The 27925-nt window shown below is 51.4% G+C and overlaps 1 protein-coding gene across 1 annotated transcript; it reads left to right on the forward strand.

Annotated features, from left to right (window-relative positions):
* The first annotated feature begins 5646 nt into the window (after positions 1-5646).
* Positions 5647-18475, forward strand: NOVA2 (NOVA alternative splicing regulator 2). The gene is made up of 4 exons (XM_036745523.1): positions 5647-5752; positions 10284-10427; positions 15682-15848; positions 17357-18475. The coding sequence occupies exons 1-4, from the start codon at positions 5668-5670 to the stop codon at positions 18416-18418; spliced, it is 1458 nt and encodes a 485-aa protein (XP_036601418.1). The 5' UTR covers positions 5647-5667; the 3' UTR covers positions 18419-18475.
* Positions 18476-27925: the final 9450 nt, after the last annotated feature.

Here is a 27925-nt window from a genome sequence, read left to right on the forward strand (position 1 = left end):
GAGACTGATCCCTCGTATTTCTACATCTGGGTGACTGTTCCTCTGTGGGTCCATGTGTTAGGTATGTGATTTTGGTGAATTTCTCTGTTTGGCCATGCCTTCTTCCATCCTTGTCCCCTCTTCCCTGTTGCCGGGACAACCAGCTTCTGTGGTCCCTCCTGGCAGGGGAGAAAAGGAGGCAGATGTGGGACCATCCCCACCCCCATTCCTCCCCAGTCAGAGGGAGGGGATGGTGGCTCTGGGGACAATGGGGGGGAGTAGGGGACAGATGGAGCAGCCACCCTGACTGCCCCAGCCCGGGGACCATCTGCTCCTGGCCCCATCCTCCATTCTGGGGATGCAGAGAGGTGAGGGATGAGCTCTGTTTTGCCCTCAGACTTAGGGCTCCCAAAGGGCAGGGCTATCTTGCCCTCCCAGATGAAGGTTTCCACAGGGAACTCCCCACCACACTAGCATCTCTAGCCCCAGCAGCTCCCAAAAGGAGGAGGTGATGAGGGCTGGAGAGACGTCCTTTTCGAAGCAGAGACGTTTCCAAGTAAGAAACTCTTTCATATACCTTCTCACCCTCATTGATGACCCCCTCATTGTCCTTAGCCAGACAGCACAAGGGGTACTCTGTCTGAAGAGATGGAAAAATGAGGTTCAATGGACCTGGAGTCAGGCGAGACCTGGCCTGAAATCCTGGTTCAGACAGCAAATGGATGTGTGGTCTTGAGCAAGTCATTTTCCTCCTTTGAGAGGGGGATAAATAAAATAGGGATTAATAAAAAAAAGGAATCACTATATTTGTACTGTCCACTTTAAAGGGTTGTTGGGAGAAAACATTGTGTTTTAAAACTTCAGAAGCACCATAGAATTGTGATGCATAATCATCACTGATATGATTATTTTCTCATGCTACTAGCATTATCATTATTAATTACTACGGGTCATACACATGAAACGTTTGAAATGAAGGCTGCTTTAAACTGAAGATTCTGGGAGCTGGGGGTCAGAAGATCTCCTATCAGTCTAACTCACTGTGTGATGTTAAGGAAATTGTTCACCCTCTCTGGGACTCAGTTTCCCCATCTGTGAAATGAGGGGAGTTGGACATGATGATCTTTAAATTCTTTTCCAGCTCTGATAGTCTGTGGTTCTACTGCTTCCAATGAAACTTTGCAGAAGTCCCAGCAAGTCTCAATTTCCCCATCTGTAAAATTGGAGAAGTTAACCTGTAATCACCTTGATGTTCTGGGTCCAGATGTCTTCCTACATGATCCTAAGGGGATAACCTATTATGATTATTATATCATGGGAAAATCACCTGGAATAGAGTCCCAGCTACACTACCTCCTGACTGTGACATCTGGCAAATTCGTTCATTAGTCTTTACCTCAATTTCCTCATTTGAAAAATATAGTAATGATACCTGCCTTGTGTAGTTGTGAGGGTATATGCTTGCAACCCCCCAAAAGATCAAGGTATAAAGAAAAAGTACTGGATTTAGTAGCAAGGAGGAACCTTGATTGTTACTAGTTGTGTGACCTTGAGAGGGTCACTTAGCTACTCAGTGCCTCAGTTCTCGCTTCTGTAAAATGGGTAGATAATAAATATGGAGCTCTTACCTCACAGAATTGCTCTGACATTTAAAAGACAACCTCATTTGTAAAGTTCTTTGTGAGTCCTAAATATCCTTATATCGCCATTGAATTAAATCTCACCTAACAAGCATTTATCAAATCTACTGCTCACAAGGTATTTTGCTAGGCACTGAGTATATAAGAACAAAGGTAAAAACCAAGGTCTTGCCCTTTAGAAGCTCACAGTCTACTGGCAGACAAAAGGTATAAACAGAGAAGTAAGAACAAAGTCATTTAGAAATGATCTTGCTGCTAATCTTACACTTACTAATGAAGATAGGGAAAATTTCCAGAAGGACTGAGAATCTGAGCTAAGTCTAGAAGGAAGCAAAGGATTTAAAAGAGGAAGTGAATTCCAGGCCTGTAGAAAGGCAGGAGATGTGATGTCAAGGTCAGAGAACAGCAAATAGACCAGTTTGACTGAACTGTGTTTATTATTAATGACTTTTTTATAATTTATAATTATGACTGATGGGGGAGTAAAGGAAAGTGTCTGAAAGAGATTGGCTGGAACCAAATGCTGAAATTTGTATTTACATTTGATCCTAGAGGCAATACAGACACATTAATAGTTCTTGGGTGGGGAAGTGGCATCCGATTCCTCTGTATGGAATTTAAAGACTCTTACAATTTGACCCCTACTTTATAGATGAGAAAACTTGGGCAAAGACAGATGAAGTGAATTGCCAGAGTTCACAGTCAGGAAGTAGGGTAGTTGGGACTCTATTCCAGATCATCTGAATCCAAAACTAGTCAACTTCCATCTTCTCTATTGATCCCTTCCTCATACTCTATGGTTTAGCCATCCTGACCTCGTTGCTCTTCCTGACAGCCATGCTCCATCTCCCCTTTCCCAGCCTTTATCCTGGTTGTCCCTCGTATCTGGAAGGCATTCCTTCCTCATCTACCCCTCTTAGAATCCTTGGCTTCCTCTGAGGCTCATCTCCAGCTCCACTTTCTACAGACAGTCTTTCACAGTTTCCCTCCTCTGCCTAGCTGCTGATAGCTTCCCCTTGTAGCCCATCCACCTGCTCTGTATACATCTTTCATATACCTTGAGATGGATGTATGAGTCATCTTTGCTATTGGAGTGTAGCCCCTTGGACTGTTTTTGTCTGGGCTTCATGGCTTAACACGGTGCCTAGTAAGCACTTAATAAATGCTGGTTTGCTTTTTGATCCATTTATTGCTCCAAGCTAATCCAGCAAGCCTTTATTCAGCACCCACTGTATGCATGAGACATTGTACCTGACTCTGGGATATGGAGACAAAGCCAGAAGACAACCCCTGGGCAACCAGAGCTTACATTCTAAAGGGAAATTGGGGCATAATTTGAGACAGGAGAGAGAACTGACAGCTAAGGGGATGGGGAGGGCTTTGCAACTGTCCTTCAGGGCAATCAATGTCATCTTCATGATATAAGATCCTTGAAGGCAGGGACAGCTTGGATTTTGGATATGTGGTACATCCAAGGCACTCAAACACTTGTTGATGGATTTAAGCACTAAGCAGGGGTTCTTAACCTGAATTCAGGGAACCTCTTTTAAAAAACCATTCCTGATCAATCTTATGTATTTTAATTTATGCTCTTAAAGATATTATTCTGAAGACAGGTCTATAGGCTTCACCCAACTGCCCAAAGGGGCCACTTGCCTGGGAAACTCCAGTATAAAGAAACTCTTTGGTCATAATTCTTCTCTGCAACTTGACTAGTGTATAAATTAATTCAATGCGAAGTTATTCGTGGTAGTTATATGAGATTCCATGCCGTCTTGGGGAAGGAGGGGAGAGGGAGGGTAGAAAATCTGGAACTCAAAATTATGTAGAACCGTCTGTTGTAAACTAAAAATAAATAATAATAATTAAAAAAAAGAATTAAAAAAAAAAGAAACTGTCTACCAAGGAAGGCCGGCACTTTCCCTGCAATTTAGAGTCTTAAGTCACCAACCTGCTCAGGGCCACACAGCCAGTGTGTAACTGAGGTGGGATTCGAAGCCTATGTCTTCTGGCTCTGAGGCCAGCTCTCTGTCTGCTTACTAAACACAGTCTCTAAATCACTACAGAAATGGAAGCCATTATTGTTGTCGTCACTAATGAGGCTGAAGTTGTGATAGGAATAATGATAATGATAAAGACAGGAACAACTAACTGATGTGAAGCTTTAAAGTTCGAAAGCACTTTTCTATCCCATTTAATCCTCACTGCAACATTGTGACGTAGGCGCTATTATTATCCCCAGTTTACAAATAAGGAAACTGAGGCAGAGTGACTTGACTAGGATCACACATCTAGTGTCTGAGACTGAATTTAAACTCAGGTCTTCCTAGTTCACATTTACAAATGACTTTAAGATTCGCAAACCATTTTACATTCATCATCTCGTGATCCCCACGAGAATCCTATGTTATGATTATCCCCATTTTAGAGGCTGAGATGGGTTAAGTGACTTGCTCCGGGTCGCCAGGCTAACAAACATCTAGGGCGGAATTGGAGCCCACAGCTCGCTGACTCAGTACTGAGGTTAGATGTGAGGCAAACCTTCCCAGGGTGTGAGCCTTGGGAGCCTCGGCTAAGGAGAGGTTCCAAGGAGACCCGTTGGGGCCACGATCCGCTGCAGATTGGGGGGTGTGCATGGCAAGAAATGTGCTAGGGGCTTCAGAGCCAGTAATTGTCGGGGGCCGGAGGGGGCGAGCTGAACCTGGCGCTAGGAGAGCCCGAGGTCACACAGAAGAACTTGGCTACAGTGAGCTTTGAGGGACCGACAGGGCAAGGAAGGTTCCTGGGGAATCAGAAGGGGACAAGGTCCCTGACATTTGGGTCAAGGAGGTTGGGTGGAGTGCCCAGGGCAGAAGCTAAGAGAAGGATGCTTTGCCTTCCCGGGCCAGAGTAGGAGGGAGATGCTGCTGGGGTGCAGCGGAGCCAGCTGCCGGCCCCCCACTCCCTCCCCAGAAGGGGCAGGACCATGTGAAAGGGCGGGGCCCCGGAGGCAGCTGAGCCAATGGGAGCGCGCGGGGCGTGGCCTCGGGTGCTGAGCCGGGGAGAAGGGAGGGAGGGGGGAGCGAAAAGGATGCTCTGCCCGGGAGGAGCCGCTGCTACTGCCGCCGCCGCCACCGCCGCCGTCGCCCGTGCTCGCCGCCCCCGAGGCCCCAGCTAGCGGCCCGGCCGCCCTCCCATCCCGGCCAGAGGCCCCCCACCAGCTCTCCGGAGTCCCTCAGCGGAGGCGGCGGGGGCTTGGCCTCCTCCCGGAGCTGCCCTTGGGGGCCGGGGGCCCGGCCCCCCCCCGCCCCGGAGCTCCTTTCCCGGCCTGGCTTGGCTCCGAGACAGCCCCGACAGCCCCTTCTCCCTACCTCCCGCCCGACCCTGCCCGGTCCTCTGCAGGCTCCCTCTCCGGCGGACCCCTCGGACGGTCCCCCCTGGTCTCCGGGTCCCTCCGGCCTCCAGCCTTCCCCCGCATCTCTGGGGTCCCCCGCCTCCTCTGTTCCTCTCCTTCTGTATCCTTTTCTCATCTTCCCCCTCTGACCTCCCCCTCCATCCCCCTCTCACCTCTCCTGTTATCCCCTCATTTTCCACTGCAGCCCCCTCTCAGCTTTGCTTCTAGTGACTACTCCGGCCTGCCGGCTTCAGACTTACCTTCCCCATCCCTCTTTCCGTCCCCCTCAAGTCTCCCGTCCCAGCCTTCCCTCTATTCCCTTATCCGCCCTCTCCTCCTAAAGGGTCCTCCACTCCTTTCCCTTTCCATCTCCCTTGGTGTCCACTCCAGCCTTCCTCTTCTGGTCTCCAAGTTACCCGAACCCTACTCCATCCTCACAGCTCTCTTCCTCCCCTTCATCACCCCTCTTCTCTCTGGTCTCCCGTCTCCCTCCTCCTTCCCCCTCCCCTGTCTCTCCCCCTCCCCCCAATCCCCCTCCCATCCCTCCCCCCCTCCCCCACCATGAAGATGATGGCCGCCGGCGCGGCGGCGCACGGCCTGTTCTCCGCTCCGGCCCCACAGCAGCAGCCGCCACCGCCACCGCAGCAGCCACCGCCCGCATCTCACGGCCCCTCCATGGAGTCCGAGGCCCCGGACTCCCGCAAGCGGCCCCTGGAGACGCCCCCCGAGGTCGTCAGCACCAAACGCAGCAACACGGGAGGTGAGAAGTGGTGCAGCTGCCCCCCCTCAAGCATCCCCAATTCTCCTTCAGCATCCCCCCAATTGTCCAAATCCTCTGACCCTGGAGCCTTTCCTGCAGGTGCCCGGGCCCCCCCGGCCCCCCCTCCTGTATGGCCCCAATAATGGGGTCTCCCCTCCCCCCTCCAGGCACAAAGGGGGAGCGGTGGGGGCGGGGGAAAAGAGAGAATTCCACAATCACGGAAGGGGGGGTGTTCTAGTGTTCCCCACCTCCCGGGTGCTTTGTCTGAGGGTTGATGTAGGAGAATGAGAAGGGGTGGTGGTGGAAATGGACCTGGTGTGAGGGGGGAGGGGGCATCTGTGTGAAGCTGTGATGGTGTGTGTGTGATTGTGTGCTCAGCTCTCTATCCCAAGCCATCCATTTAGTGTGTCTTGGGTGTGTGTATGTGTGTGCGTGTGTCCTTGGTAGGATGGGTGGGTGGGTGTGATTGTGTGTCCTTGATGGAGGGGAGGGTGTTTGACTGCCCTTGGATGGGTGTGCTCGGGTCTCTACCACCAGCACCCCTCCCACCCCGGCCTGCATTTGTGGGTATGTCTTTCCGGCTCTTGGTTCCATATTCTCTCCTAATCTGTAGAAGCTATTCATAGAAGGATCTGTCCGTGGTGTCTGGGCCTGTGTGTGCATGTGCGGGAAGGGGAGGGGGTGCATCTTGAACAGGGAGGGTCTCCCAGTGGGGTTCTCCGTGACTAGCAAGGGGAGGGAGAGAAATGAGCAAAAGCAACGGGGTCTCTACTCCGGGAGGGTGCAACTCCCAGACGAGGGGACTGAGCAATTGTGTATATGTGTGATATGGGAGCTAGTGACTGGGTGATGGGGGTGTGGTTGTGTGTGTGTGACATGAGAGGCAGTGTGACTGTGTTGAGTGTGACTGACAGGTGTGTATAACTGTGCGACACTAGAGGGTGTTCACTGATGGGGGAGGGAAAATTGTGTGTAGCAGGGGAGGTGGGTGACCTGAGAGAGGGTATGCAGGTGATTAGGCAATGGGGGTGTGGTTGTGTGTGTGTGTGACAGAGAGAGAGAGAGAGAGAGAGAGAGAGAGAGAGAGAGAGGAGGGAGAGGAGAAGAGAGGAGAGGAGAGGAGAGGAGAGGAGAGGAGAGGAGAGGAGAGGAGAGGAGAGGAGAGGAGAGATGGAAGAGTGTGACTGATGAGGGAGACTGACAGGTGTGTGGGGGCTTGTATGTGACACAGGAGGCTGTGTAGGTGTAACAGGAGCTGGATATGTGACTATGATGGAGGAGAATTATTGTCCCCCATTAGGAAGGGGCAGGGAGATTCAGTGTCACCTGAAGAAGCTACTGTGTCCAGGGGACCCCCCCCAGATTCGGCTTCTAGTTCTCAGCCTTAGGTGCAGGAGATCCCTGGGCTCTTCCCCTGGGTCACCTTCACCAAGAACTCGCCTTCTTCTGATTTGGGGTTCCTCAGCCCCCAGGTCAGGGCTGGGTACTGGGACCACAGTGGTGGAGAGGGAGAAGACCTTTCACCCCATCCCCACAACCTTCTCAAGGAGGGCTCTAACCCCTTTCCCAGCTAGAAGAGACCTTACAATAAATAAGGACCAGATATGCCTTCTTTCCCCAGCTGTAAATCCTTCAGTCACGGAATGTCAGAGGTGTTAGAATATGTCAGGGCCAAAAGAGACCTTAGAGACCATCCAGCCCTACTCCTTCATTCTGCAGATGAGGGAACTGAGACCCAGAAAGGAGAAGGGGCTTGTTCAAGGTGACACAGTGAGTCTCAAAATAGGCAAAGCCTTCCCAGTTCAGAAAGAGGGGACATACCAAGTCTGAGAACCTAGGGAGCCCTACACCACACACCCCTTTCCCCAGTCTTCCTCTCCTTCCAGTTTCTACAACAGAGGATGAGAGGAAAGGGAAGTTTGGGGGAGGGGGAGGGGATTTCCTGTGGTTCTTCCTGCTCCCAGCCTGGCTCAGGGCTGTGTGGGATAACTCCCTCCCTTCTTCCTTCTGCCCAATTCTCATTCTCCGCTCATTTTGCCTGGGACCCAGGAGAAGTGGGAATGGGAACTGGGACCCAACTGATCAGTCTCCCAACTGTGAGAAGGAACCCCCAGGGAAGTGGGTGAGATAGCTCTTTTTCCTTGCCCCCTCACCCCTATTCCCTTTCTTTTTCTTCAGAAAGGAAAAACCCTAGCCTGGAAATCGGGAAATGTGGCTTGAATCCCTGATTCACACACTGTGTGATCTTGGGTAAGTCCCTTCCCCCTCTAAACCTCAGTTTCACTATTTGTAAACTGAAGGAGTTGGAAGGGACATCCCAACTTTAGAGTACTAAGATTCCAAGATTTTAAGATTTGGATTCTGTGACTCTAAGAAGTCATGGTTTAATGATTTGATAATAATACTTACCCCCTTCTTAACCTGACTGGACTGGCCAACTGTGCCCCTATTTATATCTATATCCTAAGGATTCAGTCACCTTTTCCAGGGGGGAAAGTTAGTTGCTGCCCCAGAGCTTTCTTAAGAGCCCCCTCACTCTTGGGGACTGTTCTTCCCCAGGTGGGAGCAAGGACATGGAACCCAGTGCCTGACCACAGGAAAAAAACAGACCACCCAGTGCATGGAAGGGATGCAGGACTTAGGAAGAAACAGAACCTGGGTGGGTCTAGACTCTAGCCCTTGGCACTGAGGAAAGGGGGTCCTAGAGAAGAATCTTGGAGAAGGGACACCATTTAGGTTGGAGAGAGGGGAGATGGTGGTGGCCCCTTGAAGAATCCCTGGGGGTGAGGTTGGACTTCCCAAACCCCAAAGGAAGAGGCAAGTTCACCTGGACTCTTATCTCAGGTGTAGTATGTTAGATGAAGTTCTCTTCCTTCCCTCTCTCAGCACCTTAGGTAGACATCTATGGAATCAGGCAGTAGGAATTAGGAATTAGGTGGTGGGGCAGAACTAGCAACAGGGGAGGGGGAGGTAGCACTGGTTGAGGGTCATGGAACCCCAGGATATCAGAGTTGAAATGGACCAGAGATCAACCCCCACATTAATCAGAGAGGGAAACTGAAGCATTTGATCAAGGTCCTACAGAAAGAAAGGAACCAAATCTAGAATTCAAGGGTTCTTTTCATATCCTTGAGCTTCCTTGAGAGCTATGAGGAAAGGAAGAGGGGAAGAAATGGGGCCTTTGGGGAAACTAAGGACACCCACCTAGAGAGAGAGGGAAAACTGAAAGGAAGCCCCTGTAGGTGGGAGATTAGGACGTTGCAACAAGAGCAAGGGAGGGTAGAACGAGGAGAACTTCCTAATAGGTGGGAAACAAAAAATCCCCCAAACCCAGTCCCCAATACTTCCTACCAAGGGGACCAAAATAGCCCTCTCCTGTCCCCCAGCCTTCAACTGGTCAAGTCTGAAATAAGGATTCCCATTGGGGGAGGTAAGAGGTGATGATAGGTTGGCAGGGGACTCACCAGGCGAAGTCGGCCTGGGGAGAAAATAGAATTTCCTAAGTTAAGTATCATGGAATCTAAAGGCTCTAGACTCCAAGACAATCTTGGACAGTCTTAGGACCTCAGAGGAGTGGGGAGAGGAGGAGGGGCCCCAGGGGCTAATTGTTTAATTGACTTAATCGACTAAGGTTGGTGAGTTTAAGAGGCTTGGCAAGAGCCTCCCTGGGGCAAGCCTTCAGCCTGGCACCTCACTTGCCCCAGCCCCAGGAAGCTCCCAGTAGAGCCCTACTCCATCCAAGGCCCAAGCCTTCTCTATGGCCCAAATTTGCTTCCTCCAGGGCCCAAGTTGGGATTTGGGGGTTTGAGTGCATGGAGCAGGCAGCCACTGGGGAATGAATCAGTCAATAAGTATTTAAGAAATAAAGCCCTGCTATATGCCAGGCCCTAGAAACACAAATGCGAAAGAGAAAAAATGCTTGCCTTCAAGGAGCTTACATTCTACTGTGGTGGGAGAAACTACTTGCTCCCAGATATTGGGTTCAAGATATATACAATGTTAATATGCCCATATTTGGGACACTAGGAAGAATTGTGGTCTATGGGGCTTTGTGACAGGTGGGGAACAGGTTTCATAGAGTTGGAGGGATAAAGCTGTCATAGAAAAGCTGGATCCTGGGGTGAGGAGATGGGGCCTAGACCCTTGGGGGAATGGCATCCTAGAGGAATTGGGAGGCTGTGGGGGGTTAGATCATGAAGAGAGGGTGGAGAGATGGGATCTTAGAGGGTTGGGGCACTGTGAGGAACTATGCCCTGTGTTAGGACTGGAGGAGAGGGGGACACATCCTGTGGGTCTTTGTGAGAACTGGGTCCTAGTGGGGACCTATGGGAAGCCTGTCCCTTGGAGTGAAGGACGGAGGTCATTTTCCATTGGGACCAGGTTAGAATGGGGGACTTGAGGGAGGCAGATCCTTGGGGCCCATGGGGGAGGCTGGGCCCTTGGGGAGCCATGTCCCATAGGGATGGGGAATAGGGACTTGAAAAAACCCATGACTGAGCCCCATCTCCCCACTCCCACCCACCTGCTCCAGAGGAGGGTGAATATTTCCTAAAGGTGCTCATCCCCAGCTATGCTGCGGGCTCCATCATTGGCAAAGGTGGCCAAACCATCGTGCAGCTGCAGAAGGAGACAGGGGCCACCATCAAGCTCTCAAAATCCAAGGACTTCTACCCCGGTGAGAACCCCACCCCCACTCCTGTGCCCCAGTGGGCTGTTCCTTAAAGGGACAGGTGCTCCTGCCCCCACCCCCGCACCCCTACCCCACCCTGGGGAGAGAGGGAAGCAGATGGGGCCAGAGGACCCCTCCCCCCTCCTCCCAGGACAATGAAGCTGCTGCATATTCATGAGTTCATTTGCATGGGGGCAGCAGCTGGGTCAGGCCTTGACCCTGCACCTGCCCCCCTGGGGGAGCCCAGAAGTAAGGGGGGGATGAACCAGGCTGTTCCCCCAGTCATGCTGAAAGGTCTCCCATCCTGGGGGATCCTTTCTCCTTAATTCTCTTCACATTTTTCTCACTCTATTTTTCCTTTTCTCTTATCTGCCTCTCACTCATCTCAGCGTGTTGCTCCCCTATCTCTGTCTCCATATCCTCCCTCATCTCTTGCTTTTGCTGCCCCCCACCAATACTCACATGTCTCCATCTCCATCTCTTTCTCAGTGTGGCTCTCCTTCCATTCTGCTTCCCTCGTGTACTAGCTATAAGACCTTGGGTAAGTCAACTAGCTTCCTGGGCCTCATTTTCCTCATCTCTAAAATCAAGCATTTGGACCATATAGCCTCTGAGGTGTCTTCCAGCTTAAAATCTAGAATCCCATTGGTCCTGTTCTCCAGGATCTATTTCTTTGACAGGGGCCCCTTGGGCAGCCTGGTAAAGCCTATGGAATCTTTTGCAGAATGTTCCTAAATGTGTAAAATAACGTATGTAGATTACGAAGGTAGCCAATTATATTGAAAGCGTTACAAAGATGTTTTTAAAAACAAATTCATGGACCACTCTGGAATCTATCCAAGGAATCCCTGTTATTTTCCATCTTGTTCTCCCTTCTCTCAACCCCCCTCCCCATTTTCTTCCTATCTTCCCCCACTGGAATCTCTAGTTCTCCCCCTATATATACCTCATTCACTCGATCTCTTCTTCCTTTTATCTTTCTCTTGTGCTCTCACTCCCACTTTCACCACATTCTGGAAGTCAGATTCTTTGCCCTCCCTCAACCCCTCTTTCTCTCTTCCATTCATCTCTCCCCCACCTCTTCTGCCACTCCACCATCTATCTGAATGGATCTGTCCCACACATATGCCATAACTCAAGCTGGCTCTGTCCACACTCTCCCATCATCACTGTTGTTTCTCCTTCATTAGTCCCCACCTCTGTACTGTGAATATCTTGCTACATTTTGCATCTTCCAGTCCCATAGCTCTGGGTCCCAGAAGAAGACACCACCTCAGACTTCCTTGGCTGGTTTTATCCCCTCCCAGAAGCCCTAATTCCTAAGATAGGATTTTGTGTATGTATGTCAAACAGCAGAAGGGGGAACTGAAGGTAGGAAGTGAGGATGTAGCCACTCTCATAATCTCAGATCCTGTCCCACCTATCTGAACTATTTAGCCAGAGTCAGAGTGGGGAATGGTTTGGGTTAAAGAGGTTCAGAACTATCTCCTTTCCCATTAACTGGATCCCTGACCACCCATATTCCTAGGGAGAAGCCAGAGCACCAGCCCCACAAACACCTTGGAGGTTTTGGAATCATCAGGAGACTAACTGGAATGGCTTCCTGTCTCCATAAATCAGGGCTGGTGGAAAGACATTCAGTTCTGTAAGGGACCTGAGATGCCACCCTCTACCCTAGATCAGCAAAGTATACAGGAAAGATCACTGGATTGGGAGTCAGAGAATCTGGGTTTGAATCCTACCTTGGCCATTAGCTACATTTCACTTGGCTAAGCCTTGGTTTCCTCATCTGAGAGTAGTGCAGAGAGTACTAGATTAGAGTTGGGAAGATCTGAGTTCAAATCCTGCCTCAGACACTTACTATCCAAGAGAGTCTGGTAAAATGGGGATAATAATAGACCTACCTCACAGGCCTGCTGTGAGGCTTTATATACATACAATTACATACACATATATTAAATATACATATGCAGAGTATATATTATGCTATGTGCTACATATGCTATATTATAATATGAAATAGCATGTGTGTGTATATAAGCATGTATGTATGTGAACGTAACATGCTTTGCAAGTCTTAAGGTACAATTATAAACATTTGCTTTTATGATTATTATATGCTAAAGAGCAGGAATGTGCTGGTCACATTAGTTTTAATTGTCCAGGTTGCTCCAAAATGAGTTGGTAGGGGGCACCTAGGTGGTGCAGTGGATAGAACACTGGTCCTGGAGTCAGGAGGACCTGAGTTCAAATCCAGCTTCAGACACTCACTAGCTGTGTGACCCTGGGCAAATCACTTAACCCTGATTGCCTCAAAAAACAAACCCCCCCAAACCCAAAATGAGACAGATAGTATTATCCTGCCCTTTCCTTTCTGGTCAAGTGAGGAGGATGGACAAGAAGAGGTCTGAGTGCTCCTTCAGCTGCAAATCTACGGCCCCTATAGATGAGTCAGGAATCCTAGCTCTTGATGCTGACCAGCTGACCAACTGGGGCAAGACCCTTCTCTCTCTGAGCCTGTTTCCTTATGTCTGAACTGGAGACAATGGTATTGACACATGGTGAGGGAGGACCCCACAGCAGATAGAGAACCAGGCTTGGATCCAGGAAGACCTGGCTTCTGACACCTATGTCCTGGGCCTGGAACCCTGGGCAGATTACCCAACCTGCCCATTCTTAAGGTAACACTAGGAGTCTAAACTACAGAGTAGGCTTCAACTGGAATGGGGAGGAGGACATTCCTCACCTGGAAGTTCCCTATATTGATGAAACCCTAGGCCAAGTCCTTATCCCAAAATATGAGAGAGAGAGAGAGAGAGACAGAGAGACAGAGACAGAGACACAGAGACAGAGACAGACAGAGAGGGACAGAGACAGAGACACAGAGAGAGAAACAGAGACACAGAGAGGAGAGGAGAGAGACAGGATAGATAGATAGAAATCTATAGATATATGCACATTAGTACCATTATATATGTATACATATAACACTGTGAGTATATACTTACATATACATACATGCACACATTTCTATCACATACAAATACACCCTATATACCATAGTACTTTTAGGAGGAAGGCATTTACATATGACCCTGATGGTAGCATATAAATGTGAGTAATGGTGGTTATTAGTTTTATTATCATTATTAATGCCAGTAAAAACACAGAATTCTCTGAATGCACATAGCTCATGGAATTCCTTACATCATGAGACATAGGGTTCCCTGCATGTAGCCCCCAGAGCTCCCTAGCACAGGTAACCTATCTATCCTCTATCCCCCTAAGACACACAACATATAGCCTTCTCCCTACTTGGACACACCACAAGGAACTAACCTCCCTCGACCCTTCCTGCCCTTCCCTACCAGAACATGGAATATGCCTCTTTATGGGGCGTGTCCCCATTCTTCATGTGGGAACGTCCCCATTCCCACCTCATGGGCCACACAATCACACACATCCACAGGTGTTGATGAATAAAATGAATAAAGCCTCAAGCTAAAAGGGACAACAGCCCATCTGGCCCAAACACCTCATTTTATGGAGGAGGAAATTGAGAGCCAGAGAGGGGAAGGGACTTGACTAAGGTCACACTGATAGTGGCCAGCAGACCTAGGGTTGGACTTCTGGGACTCTGACCTGGGATCCATTGCTCTTTTTACTCTGAGGAAACCAAAGCCCAGAGAAGAGGACTTTTGCAAAATCACAAGGAGTCAGGGTCAGAGCTGAGACCAGACTCCAAGCATCGTGCCTTCAGTCTTGGACATTTTCAAACACACCAGCTACTTTTCTGTATTTTCTTCTGTCCCTGTCTCTCTTTCATGGTTTCCTTCCGTGTTTGTATGTGTGTGTGTGTGTGTGTGTGTGTGTGTGTGTGTGTGTGTGTATGTGTGTGTGTGTGTATGTGTGTGTGTCTGTATATGTGTGTGTGTGTGTGTGTGTGTGTGTGTGTGTGTGTGTGTGTGTTGTCTGTCTATCTGCCTCTAGGTCTTCCTGACTTTGAGGCCAGGGCTAGTAAGACTGTAGGAGCTGGAAAGGACTTCAGAGGTCACCCAGATGAGCCACTGTACCCCTCCACACCCCTCCCAAGCTTCCCTGGTTCCCACAGGGCCTGAGGCCCGCCCCACACCCTTTCCTATTTACGCCCTTTGCAACCCGCCAGGCCTGGGGCAGGCAGGCTCAGCCCTGACTCACGCTTGGCTCAGACCCTGCTATTGTTCTGGGGGAGGGACACAGGCCCCAGCACTGGAGGGGTTGGGGGAGAAACACATCCAGGAACATCCTGACCAGGACACCTAGACACCCAGTGGCATGATACACAGAACCAACACTGCCTCCTCTTCCCCAGAAACAGGGCCTCCCCAAGACAGGTCAGTGACAGGGTCTGGCCCTGCCTTGTCCCCAAGACACAGACAGCCAGTCACTGTGCTGCCTGGACAGGCAAGGACTCTGTACTTCTCGCTTTCTCTCCATCTCAGTGTCTTTGCCTCTTTCTGTCTCTACTTTAGTTTCTGTCAGAGATACTATCTCCCTCTAGGTTTTATATGTGTATCTCTGTCTAGGTCCCACCCAAAAGTGGAACTCAAGGGCCATTCTTACTTGGAGGAGTCACACCCCCTCCCCAGGATACCCCACACTTTGTCCCTAACTCATCTTCTCTGTTTTCCCTCGTCTCTTATTTAAATCCTATACTCTGAGGCCAAATTCCCCTCTACTCAACTCACCATCTCCATCCCCCCCCAAACAAAGCCTAGCCTTTCCCCACTCGAGCCAAAGCTTCTCAGTCTGGTGGTACGCTGCTGCTTTAAGGGGTTGCCACAGCAACGGCCCTCCTTCCCCTTCCTCAGTCCAGCTCTGGCGATAAGGGGGTTCCAGTTGCTCGGGCAACCAGCCTCAGCCACCAGGAGGGAAGGAGGGGGCAGTGTTACCCAGGCAACCAGGGGAGCCAGGAATCATCGAAGGAGCTAGCCATAGAGGCCCCCTCCTCCCATGATCTCCAAACACTTAGACCTTTCATCATCCCCTCCCCCTCATCCATTGGGGCAGGGTGAGGGAGACTTCCAAAAGAAATAAAAAACCTTGGTGAATTGGGGGGTGGGGTGTGATAGAGAACCAGGTATCTCCCCTTCATTGCAGTTCTAGCTCAAGATCTCAAAGCACCCAAGATGTCTCAGGATTGCCTGGAGGTAGGAGGAAAAGGTGTTGATACATTTATCTCTCTACTCCTCCTCCCTCCCTAACCCTTGCTGGGCCTCAGGGACCACAGAGAGGGTGTGCCTGGTGCAGGGGACTGCAGAGGCCCTGAATGCTGTCCACAGCTTCATCGCCGAGAAGGTTCGAGAAATCCCACAGGCAATGGCCAAGCCTGAAGTGGCTAGCATCCTGCAGCCACAGACCACTATGAACCCTGACAGGGCCAAGCAGGTAAAAATTGGGCCCCACAACTGATTCCTCTGGGGATGGAAGGGAAGATATGGCCCTGCCCTCATGAAATTCTGAATCTGAGACAGGTCAGGCTCCCTCTCCTGAAGGACTGGGGGTGGGACTGGGTGGTCAATCTGGGAAGGCATCCAGGAGAAGACCAGCCTGGCACAATGCCACTGAGGGACCACAGAGAAGGGATTTGTTCAGGTCCCTGTAGGCTCTGGGCCCCTCTGCCTTCAGCCCCTCCCCCATCTCCCATCTCCCTTCCTCTTCCCTCCACCTCATCCCATTGTCCCCCTGGACCACCTGCCTCCCACTTCCTCTCCACATAGGAAGAGAGGCCCCAAGGCACCTCCCCTTCACCTCCTCCCCACTATCACCCCGCCCCTTCTTCCCCTTTACAATTCTACCCCTTTCCACGCTTTCCATGGAAGGGGGAGGGGATGGAGGGGAGAGAATGTCAGCCATCTTGAAGAAGGAAGGATTATATTGGAGGAGGAAAAGGAAGGAGGGAGGGATAGGGGCCAATGAGATGCCCTTCCCCCATCACCATGGCAACAAGGGAAGCTGTTGGGAGGGGCAGAGCATCCTTCTTCCCTCTTTCCTCATGGCCCCACCTCTTCGGGAGCCCAGCTGGTTGCCACAACAACTGTCAACTAGCTCCCGCTGCAGGGAGGCGGGCCAGGGGAGAGGGGAGGAGGGACAGAAGGAAGGAGGGAAGGGATGTTGGCTGCCAACCCAGGGCTAGCAGGAGAAGCAAGAGAGGCACCCACAGTCACCCCTCCACACCTGACTTGTCCCCATCCCTTGAGGGTTTGTGGTGTCTATGGACAGTCACCAAGGCTCAGTTTGTCTGTGTTTAAATGCTCAGGTCCAAGAGTTAAATTGGCCACTCCCTTCCACAAAATGAGCAGTGCAGACACAGATTGAGGAGAAGAAAGTGAGAGGTAGTGCTGGACTGGTGGGCTCTGTCCCTGGTGCTGAACCCTCCTTCCTATTGGATTAATCAGGACCCGGGAGAAAGCCCCAGGAGAGGAAGGATTTATCCTTCTTCATCACTTCCCCACTGTACTTCCTTTCCCTTCCCCAGAAGAAACGATTTGTAGGGGCTTTGAGATCATCCTTAGAGCAAGAGTCAGCTGTCCGAACGTGGTGGAGAGAAAATGGTCATTGCTTAGCCTTCTTAGTGGGAAAAGCCCTGGGCTAGGAATCAGGAGAACTAGATCCTGGGCTTGGTTCTGCCCTTACCTTTCTAGGTGACCTTGGGCAAATCTTTTCTCCAGCTAGGCATCAGTTTCTCCAGCTGTAAAACTGGTGGAGGGGAAAGACTAGATGGTATTTAAGGCCCCTCTACCTATGTTCTCAGAGGCCTTGCGGCTCCAACATTCTCTTTCACAGTTTTAAAGTCCCTGGGTTTTTGTTTTTTTTTTTTTTTGAGTCTAAGAGGTGTGGCTTTATCGTCCCTCCGATTCCTTAACCCCGGTCTGCTCCTCTTCCCCCACTCTCAGGCTAAGCTGATAGTCCCCAACAGCACAGCCGGCCTGATCATTGGCAAAGGGGGTGCAACGGTGAAGGCAGTCATGGAGCAGTCAGGCGCTTGGGTCCAGCTGTCTCAGAAGCCAGAGGGCATCAACCTGCAGGAGCGCGTGGTGACGGTGAGCGGGGAGCCCGAGCAGGTGCACAAGGCTGTGGCCGCCATCGTCCAGAAGGTGCAGGAGGACCCGCAGAGCAGCAGCTGCCTGAACATCAGCTATGCCAATGTGGCGGGGCCTGTGGCCAACTCCAACCCCACGGGCTCCCCCTACGCCAGCCCGGCTGATGTCCTCCCAGCAGCCGCTGCTGCAGCCTCTGCCGCCGCCGCTGCCTCTGGCCTCCTTGGCCCAGCTGGCCTGGCGGGTGTGGGTGCCTTTCCTGCTGCCCTGCCAGCCTTTTCAGGGACTGACCTGCTGGCCATCAGTACGGCCCTCAACACACTGGCCAGCTATGGCTACAGTGCCAACTCACTGGGCCTGGGCCTCGGCTCAGCCGCGGCCTCAGGGGTCCTCGCGGCTGTGGCAGCTGGGGCAAATCCAGCTGCTGCTGCTGCCGCCAACCTACTAGCCTCCTATGCGGGTGAGGCTGCTGCCGGGCCAGCTGCTGGTGCGGCCCCACCCCCGCCCCCACCACCCCCTGGGGCACTGGGCTCCTTTGCCTTGGCAGCAGCTGCCAATGGCTACCTGGGAGCAGCAGGGGGTGGGGGTGGTGGGGGTGGCGGGGCAGGAGCCGGGGGGTTCCTGGCAGCCGAGAAGCTGGCGGCAGAGAGCGCCAAGGAGCTGGTGGAAATTGCGGTGCCAGAGAACCTCGTGGGTGCCATTCTGGGCAAGGGGGGGAAGACGCTGGTAGAGTACCAGGAGCTGACAGGTGCCCGCATCCAGATCTCTAAGAAGGGGGAGTTTTTACCTGGCACGCGGAACCGGCGGGTGACCATTACAGGCAGCCCTGCAGCCACGCAGGCCGCACAGTATCTCATAAGCCAGAGGGTCACCTATGAGCAGGGGGTCCGTGCCACGAACCCCCAAAAAGTGGGATAAAAGGGGGCGGGGAGCAATGGCTCCCAACCCTCCCCACCCATCTCCCCCCTACCCCCTGACGCCGTCCCTCTTTCCCCATCCTGGTTTGGTTCGGGTGTCGGGCAAGGGGCTCGCTTAAATCCACCCCACCTTGGAGTGGCTGGATTGGAGTTGGGGATAGGAGGTGCTCCCCACGCTCCTCCCACCAGTTTGACACATTTCCCTGTGCTTAGCTGGACCCCCAACTCCTCCAGGGCAGCTGGGAGACTGGGGGCCCCAGTCTGTGTGATATCTGTATATATTTTGTTGATTTTAATAGAAAACACGGCATTATTTTTCTCTTTCTTTCCCTCCTTTTATTTTTCTTATTTTTTTTTTTAATAAGGGATTTTTTTTGGTTGGTTGGTCAGTTTTTGTTTTCAGAGGTAAAATGGGAGGGGAGATGTTGCACCTTCTTACTTCAACCCACTCAATCCCAGCCCAGCTGCATCTCCAATCAGGAATGAGAGAGCTTTGAGGGGATGGGATAGGCTCCTGGTTGGCATGGCATGACCTGGGTTGCAGTGGAGGTTGAGGTTCCTGTCCACCCCCCATTCCTAGCTGTTTCCTGACCCTCACACTCCCCTACTCAACTGGGGTCACTGGGGGTTCATTTTATAACATGGCCAAGTTGGTTTAATGGGGAAGTAGGGAAGGGGTTGTGGCACTGGGGAAGCCTCAAGTCCAATAGGTCAAGGTGAACTACCTAGTTTTGAGGAAAGGGTACTGGATTTGAAGTCAAAGGACCTGCCACTTACTAGCTGTGTGACCTTGGGAAAATCACTTAACCCTTCTGGGCCTCAGTTTCTTCATCTGTAAAATGAGGGGTTTGGCCCAGATGAATCTCTAAGGTTACTCCTGGCTTTAAATCCTATGATCCTAAGCTCTGGAACTTGGAGCCCTAAAAAAGAGGCAGGAGGCAACTTCCTGAGGGTGATCCAGGTCTGTCTCCTTGGAGTCTGTCTCCTTGGACTTCTTGTGTTCTTATGGGGGGGGTCTTTTCCTCGAAGCCTGGTGGGGCTCCTATCTATGGCATCATGCATGGGTGAAGGGTCTTTCCTGAGCTGTTAGGATGGTGGGGGTGGGGAGTCCTTGTTTTCTTCCAGGCTCACTTCCTTGGAAGTACCTGAATGGAATGGACTCCCTAACACAAATCCCAACTTTACTCTCCTTTTTACAGGGGCCCAAGAGACCCCATAAGACCCTGAGAAGGACAGGGCTACCTCCCCAGAGAAACGGTTGTTGAGTTTTGGTTATGGAGGATGAGGGAAAGACAGGACTTGGCTCCGTCGTCGGGGTGCAGGAATAGGGGTGGAGGGGAGCAGCTATGTCTGAAAAAGGATTGTCTCCATTCAGATTCCAGAGTCTGCTCATCTCAAAGAAAAACCACTTTTGTTTGGGGGGGTGGGATTTGCAGGAAATTCAGCAGATCCCTTCTCCTTTCCCACCCCAAGCCCTCTCTATGTGCTTGCTTCTATGTGTCTGCATTGATGTATTTTTTTGGTGGGCTCTGAGTTGGTGTGTCTTGGTGGGGTCTAATTTAGCATGTTGATAGCATCTGGATTGGTGAATTCGGGATGGGATTTGAGAGATCTGTGGAGCTTTGATGGAGTCTGGACTGGTCTCTTTTGATCCAGTCCGATTAGCATGTTTCAAAGAGGTCTGGACGAGCATGAGTGAATAGGGTCTGGACTAGTATATTTTGTTAGGGTCTAATAGACCCTGATGCATCCTTGGGGTTTCAAAGGCTGCTTGGTCAAGTAGGTTGTACAGATCTGTTGGTCTTTTCTGGGGGACAAACTCTGATTGCCTTGTCTGAGTAGAGTAACCAGGTCAGCTCCATTCCTGGGCTATCCATTCCCTCAGTCCCTTCTCTCCCTACCCCCTATTGATCTCCCCCCCCTTCACCTCTTAAACCAGGACTCCCCACCGATGCCCTGGTTCTAGCATCAGCATCTTTGTGGGGGGGGATAGCTTCCTGTCCCTTCAAAATTCCACACTTACCACCTACTTTCTGGATTCTTCTCTCCCCACAGTTCAGGGGGAGCCCCAGGAGGGGGGGGCAGATCCCAAAAATCAAAATGTGAAAATCCCTTCCCAAGGAAGAAGCAATAGCAGTAACTCGCACTGACCTTGTCTACTCATGTCCCTACTGGGTCACCAGAGGCTGGCAGGAGCTGGGCTATCCAAGTGGCTTTTTCTATATCCTGCCCTCAGACTCCAGTAGGGAAAGGGAGGGAGACGCTGTCTCCTTCTGAACCCACACCACCACCACCCCAACTCCTTGGACCCTGATCACACCCTTCCAAGGTAGGGTGGTCTAGATGTGCCAAAAGAATTATCTTCCAATCTTTGTATATTTATATACAAAGGATATATATATTTATCTCTTGGGGGGTTTGGTGGGAGGGGGGAGGGGGGAAGGGAGGGTTTCCCATCCCCAGAGAATGCAGTATTCTGTATTTTGGATTTGGAAAGGATGGGACCTCCCAGGGTGCCCGAGCTGATTTGCATATCATTTGCATGCACGGCCAAGCTCACTGCCCCTGTAATGCGCTGGTCCATTTGCAGCCCTTTACGGGGCTGTCTCTCTTCAGAGACAGCCTCCTTCCCTGCTCCCTTTACTCCCCCTCCCCACACACACCTGGCTTCTTCTCCTCTCTAATCCACTACCTCCCTGAGGTGCCCTCTGTGGAATGAGAGAAGAGTACCTCAGTTGGAATCCCAGCTCCAGGCCTGGCTTTTTGTGGCATGTCCCGTCCTTTGTCTGGGCCTTAGTTTCCCTCTCTGTAAAATTGGTGTGTAGGTGGAGGTTGGAGGGGGGACAGGGAGTAGAGATCTGGAATATCCTGGCTGGCTCTAAAAACTTTATTACCCTCCTCCGGTCCCCATCCTTCCCCCCTCCCACCCACTCTTTCCACTTCCTGCAGGGTGGTAGAAGTGGGGGAAGGGGGAAAGAGAGGAGAGGATGGGAAGAGGGCACACCTGTGGACTGTGCAACCTCCTCCACCCTTCCTGCTGCGTCCTGTACCCGTGGTCTCTTCTTGTGCAGTCTGACCTCAGTCTCTTTTGCTACAGTGTTTCCTGGGGCACAGGGTAGGGGTGGGGAGGGAGAGGTAGACATAGCCTGGAAGCTTGTTAAAGATTTAAACTGGGTCCCCTCAACCTCTGCCACAGAGGTTTAGTGTATTCCCTGCAACTCTAAAAATCCCATCTTTCCCTTGCCCCATCTTCAACTTCCTTGTCCCTCAACCCCAGGAGTCTTGCCCCAGTGGGAGGCAATGGTTAACTGAAGCCAGGGAAGATACATCCAAACTCTATTCCAGTTCCATAACCATTTGGGGTCTACTTGGACCTTAAGGTTCTCCTTTTACCCCACTTTTCCAAGGGCTCTCCATATCCCTTTGGTATAATCTCTTCACTACTTAAAACCTAATTCCTCAAGGTCCCCCACCCCTTTTGCACTGATAGTGTGTCTTCCTGGCAGATGGGGGTAGGAGGGAAGCAGTAACCTCACTGGGATGCTGTATTGGATTACAAAACTTCCTGGGCTGTGATGCGTTATTGCCGTCCCAGCTCCGGCAGTTTCCTCTTGCTCCCCCAATTTCTTCTCCTGCCTACCCACCCCCCTTTAGACTCCTGGAACGTCTCTTGCCCCCTCTATTGGTTTCAATTCTCATGTCCTTCCGTTTCGATCTCACTTTTTCTTGTGTCTCTGTCTCCTTCTCATCTGTCTCCCTGTGTGTCTGTCTCTGTTGAGGTTTTTCTCCTCTGTGTCCATCTGGCCCCTGCATTCGTGGATGTGGCCCTCTATTTCTGTTCACCTGTCCGTGTGTGGATGTGTGTGTGTGACAACATGTGTCTCTTTTCCTCTCTGCCAGTCCTCTGGCCTCCCCACCTGACCCTCTCTGTGTCTCAGTCTCCTGATTCCCTGATGGTTTTCATAAAGTGCCAAATTTTCTAGGAGAGCAAGGAGAAGAAGCCGTTGTCAGGGAGTGTTAGTCCTAGGTGGGGGCAGGGGATAGCAGAGCTGTCTCCTACCTCTGGGGGTAGGATGGTGGGACAGCTATAAGACAAGTCTTTGGCCCAGGGTCCCATTACCCTGATTCCCACATTCCTTCCACCAGGCTTTTCTTAGGAGCTTTGTAAGAAAAGAAAAAAGAAGCTAATTTTCACCCTCAGACCTGACCCATAATACTACCCCATCCCCAGTAGCCAAGAAGTCTGGGGCTAAAACTAACCCTCTGTGGGCCCCAACCCTTTCTCCCTGGGTTCATCAGGAACTTCAGGGAGAGGGGGAACCTTTGCCTCTGTTCCTGGTAGATGGGCTAGAGGCCAGATGTATATCTCCAATACTTAGGAGAGAGAGAAGTTACATGTGCCAAATTCATCTCCTTGTCCCCCTCTGGGGGGTGGGACTCTGAGCCAGCCTGTCCCAGCACCTTCTTTCCCCCTTCCCCAATCCCTTCCTACTCCCAGCCCCCAGGCTAGGGGTGGGGGCTGCTACTGCAATAATGGGGCGGTTGTGAAGTAGCAGGCTTCTCTGCACCCCCATTAGATGAGGAGACACCCATCCCATCCCCCATCTCCCCATCCCTAGACTAGCAGGTGGATGATTAGGGGCAATGGAGCCCCTGCCTTTTGGTTATGTAGGAAATCAGCTTATAAGGTGGTGGGGACAGGGGTGGTGTCTCTGCTGCCAACTCAATGTGATCTTGGGCAATCCCCATCCAATCCTGGGCCTCAGTTTCCCTCTCTGTCACATGAGAGGGTGGGATTTGGGGGGGCCTCTAGAGTTCTTTCCAGCGCTGACATTCAGTGACTTGGCTATGTGCTCCTGGGCACATTGCTTCCCCCCCCCCACCTCAGTTTCCTCAACTGTGAAATGAGGGATTTGGATTTGACTTCTCCAAAAGCCCTTCCAGCGCTGACATTCTGTAATCCTATGAAGCTGTTCTCCTTCCACCTCAAGTCCCTCGATGTCTCTTCCCTGTTCTATCTCTCTTGTGTGTGTGCACACTTGTGTGCGCACACGTGTGTCTCTGTGTGTGCGTGTGCATGTGTGTGCGTATGCATGTGTGTGTGTGTGTTTTCGCACACGAGTGCGCAAGTGTGCACGTGTGCATGGAGAGGGTAGGGTGGAGGAGGGCCTTGGGCCTTGGTGTAGAAGTACAGAAGGGTGGTGGCAATCCTGAGAACTGTTGGCAATATTCTGTGTGCCTGCTGGCATGATACTGAGCCTAGCTACAACTATACCATACCAAAAGGTAGTTCAATAATTCAATTTCGCAGGCATCAAGTACCCGCCATGAGAGGTGCTGGGTTGTTTTGCGCCCATGTCTGGTTCTTGGGACACCACCAAGGTGGGCTGCTGTGGAAACCCATGCCTACTTTGGTGGGGGTGGGGAGAGAGGTACCTGTTATAATAACCACAAGATTTTGGAGGTGCTAGGGAGGAGGGGGGGTCCCCTGGCTTTTAACCCTTTCCTAGACGCTACCTCCCCCTCATTCAGGATAGCATCTTTTCCCAGAGTCCTTGGGGGGGGACCCCTTAACCTCCCTTCTCTTTCCCACCTTCTCTCCCCTCCTCTCCCCCACACCACCAACTGTTCATTCCCTCCTCCAAGTGGTTCCATCACCACCGGGGACTCCATCACCCACTGCCCACCTCCTCCAGGCCACTTGGAACTGCAGGCTCATCTTCAGGCTGTCGAATCCTTTTCCTCTGACCTCTCATTGAACTTTTTTTAACCCTCTCTGTGTCCATTCCACAGAAAGCTGTGTGTCCGGGGTGGGAAGAGGGACAGGGAGGAGTGAGGAGAACCTGGGATGGCAGCACTTGGTCCTCCATCTCCTCCCCCAGTCCAGGGCAAGCCCCCTTCCCCCCCCCAAGAGATTCTATATAAATATCTATATATAAAAACTGGCTGAATTTCTATGTTTGAAGACTTGTCATCAGTGGGAGGAGGAGGTGGGGTGCCTCTTCAAGACCCCCTCCACTCCTACTCCCTGAGCCCTTCCTTCCCTCCCCTCCCCCATCCCTCCCTTGTAAATAATCTCTTTTGTACTGGGAATGAGCCAGGGGGATGGGTAATCATTTTTTTTCTCCTGTGTTTGGCATCTCAGCCAACTTGAGGCAGCAATACCATGCTGATTGTTTTTGGGGGGGCAGGTCCCCCAGCTCCTAGTTATCCCTGTCCCCCTACCCCTCACACACACACACTCTTGGGCCCCTGTTTCATAGGATCCCAGAGCAACAGTATTAAAGGTGGAGGGGTTTGACATGTGGATTCTAAATCCTGTTTTCAGGCCTCAGGGTCTCAGTTTCCCCATCTATAAAAATGAGCATGTTGACTAAATGGTCTCTAAGGGCCTTTCCAGCTCTACCATTCTAAGCTCTAAGGTTCTCTGGTTCTGAAAATACTAGGTTCAAAGAGTCCAAGAATCTCTAACCCTAAGATTCTGTGATTCTTTGAGAGAGGTTTGGGAGTATCGCATCCCCTTCTAGGAGGGTGAGGCTGGTGGTCTACTATATCCCTCCCATGGCAACTGATGCCATCTCAAAGTCCCATAGCTGGTTTTGGGAGACCTCTCTGGAGAATGCCCTGGTTAGGGGGAGGAGGGATCTGGGGTCAGAGGTCAGGGGCCAAGTTGCCCACCCACCCACCCCCATCTCCCCATCCCATGGTATGCCTCCAATCCCTCCATCTCTCTCTCTCTCTCTCTCTCTCTCTCTCTCTCTCTCTCTCTCTCTCTCATTTCCTCCCATCTCTTCTCTCCCCTCTCCTCCTCCCCTCCTCTACTGGTCTCGTTCCTCGCCCAAGCCGCCGCCCGCTGTCTGGACCTCAGTTCGCCGCCACTTCCCCACTCAACACTCCCCCATTGCCATGCCTGGGCCGTGGCCCCTCTCTCCCTCCCCCCCACTGCCCAGTGTCCGTTGTGTGGATAGCGCTCTGTGTATTAGCTCCATGACCCTTTCCCCTCTCTGAGTCCCCCTTCCCCCCACATGCCTCCCTTACCCCAGTGACTCACCCTTTTTTTGCCGTTATAAACGTCCATCTCTACATCCGTGTCTAACGCTGTGTTCTTTGCTTTCCATCCCACGACACGCGCACCTCTCTTAACCCATTCCCCCCCACTCCCCTCACCACCCCCTGAACCCTGGGGAGGAGGGGAGGGAGAACTCCAGGGGAAGCTGGGGGATCCCTAGGGATCCAGAAGGGGGCAAGATCCTCCAGAGGCCCTGGAGGAACTGAGATGAAACGGGTCTGGATGGGAAGTGGACCCCCCAGGGGCCCTGGGCAAGGGGCTGGGGTGGAGGAAGACTTAATTCCAAGAAGGGTTGTGGACAAAGACCCACAAGGGGCAGGGAGAGAGAGGGTACTGCTAAAGGAGGCAAACAGAGCCACACACTCCCCTCACCCCGGAACAAAGTCCCCTGGACAAAATCAGAGGTGTCCCATGACAAACACCCATCGAGACAGACACACGGACATAGAAATATTCAGATACAAAGAAACAAACAGGTGAAAACATGGATAAAAGAGATATGGAAAGACACACAGTTTCTTCCAGTGGGTCTAAAAGATGCCAGAGAGATAAGGGACCAAGTGGGAAACAGAAGACACTGAGGCAAATGTGAAGGGAAGGAAAGAGAGATCAAAGAAACTGAGAAACAGAGTGGCAGGTGCATCACTTTGAACCCTGGCTCTGCCCCTGATTTTCTGTGGAACATTGGGCAAGGGCCTTCCCCTTCCCTAGCCTGATTTTCCCATCTTGTAAAATGAAGAGGTTAAATTAAATCGTCTCTAAAGGGCCTCCTGGCTCAAAAAATAATAATCTATTGAAAGAATGACTGGGAAAGGTGAAATCTCTTAACATCTCCTGGCTTCACCTTCCTCATCTGAAAAATGAGGTTGCTGGATCCTTTCCAAGTCTAGATGCTATGATTCCATAAAGCCCAAGGTGCACAGAGTCAGACACTGAGAAAGAGACAGGAAAGAGATGGAGACTGAGGAGACAGAGTCAATGCAGATAGAGACAAAGGAATGAAGCCTGAGAGACCTAGTCAAGTATTGGGTGAGAAAAAGAGACTGGAAGTGAGAGAAGTGAGCAAAGACAGAGAAGACAAACTCCCAGCAGCATCATTGTCATCTAACATTATATGCTCTCTCCCCCTCCACATGAGAGATGTGGGTTCCATCCATGGAGGTGTCCCCAGAATTCCCTTCCCACTCCCTCAAATCTCCTGGCCCTACAGACATCTAAATAGGAGTCCTAGGGAGATGATCAAGCCAAAGCATGGGAAATAGGACCAATCCTTTCCCTTTCTGCTCACCCAGGCTAGAAGGATTTTCTGGGGAGGGGGGATGTCTTGGTGCTCTGTTTGGTTTTCTGCTCAAAAGAAAAAAATTCCCAGAAAGGACCTCAACAGAATTGGGAGTTGGGATGGAGAGGACTGGAGGGAAGGAAAAAGGGTGGTTACTGGTTGTTGGGCCTGGGGCAGGGGGCAGGGGTGGGAGAAGAACCAGATGGCTCCATGTGGTGGTCTCCCTCACACACCCCAGCCTAGGAAGATGCTCCCTGGCTAAGAAGGGAGAAAACAGCCTGATGAGATGGGAAGTCCAACGACCCCAGTTCAAGTTCTGACTACTCACTGTGTGATACCTGTCTTGCCCTTTCCCCTCTGAGGGCTTCACTTCCTCATCTGTAAAATGAGGGTATTGGACTTCAGGGTTCTATGACATTCCTACAAGGGGTGTCATGGGGTATGCCTGGATGAAAAAAAGAAGACCCAGGATTTGAGTAGGAAGTAGGAGGCCACTAGGCAAGCTCCATCACAGATGAAGGTGGAATGGCAGAGGGGAAGAAGATGATCGGACCCTCAGAGATGGGGGCAAGGAAGGTTCCAGGAACCATGGTCTAGGAAAGGTGACCCTGAGCATCCAGAAGGAAAAGATCTATGGCTACCCAGAAAAACAAGGAGACCGGGGAGACACGGACCCAAAGGGATAAAGAAAGCAAACAGAATGGAGAAGGAGGGAGAGCAAAGAGAGACAGAAGCTGAGAGCCTCAAAGACCAAAGAGACAGAAAGATAATGACACAGAGAAGAGAGAGGTTAGGGACATTGGAGAGACCCAGGCCCAGAGAAGCAAGCATGCTCAATTAAGATTATTGGGAGAGAAAGACAAAGATAAGGGATAAAGACAGAGACAGGGGACTCAAAGAGAGTAGGAGACCAGACATCATCTATAAAATGTGGATGGTAACAACCCTTACTTCCTAGAGTTGTTGTGACGATCAAATGAGATAATATCCATAAAATATTTTGCAGACCTTTAACATGCTCTATCTACATGGGCTGCTGCCAGCTATGGAGGATGAAGATGCCTGGGTTCTTTCTGGTCTTAGGTCCTCCATAAGATCCCTCAGTGGTCCCTCTCTCTGTCGCTCATTGTCCCCTTCAGTCTCCTTCCTCTCTTCCTTAG

Source organism: Trichosurus vulpecula, chromosome 2 (genome assembly GCF_011100635.1).
Source record: "Trichosurus vulpecula isolate mTriVul1 chromosome 2, mTriVul1.pri, whole genome shotgun sequence".
Classification (NCBI taxonomy): domain Eukaryota; kingdom Metazoa; phylum Chordata; class Mammalia; order Diprotodontia; family Phalangeridae; genus Trichosurus; species Trichosurus vulpecula.

Coding starts and splice junctions, on each gene's coding strand:
- NOVA2 (XM_036745523.1), top strand. CDS start 5,668: ATGGAGTCCGAGGCCCCGGACTCCCGCAAGCGGCCCCTGGAGACGCCC. Junction 10,428..15,681: donor ATCCAAGGACTTCTACCCCG/GTGAGAACCCCA, acceptor GCTGGGCCTCAG/GGACCACAGAGAGGGTGTGC. Junction 15,849..17,356: donor ACCCTGACAGGGCCAAGCAG/GTAAAAATTGGG, acceptor CCCCACTCTCAG/GCTAAGCTGATAGTCCCCAA.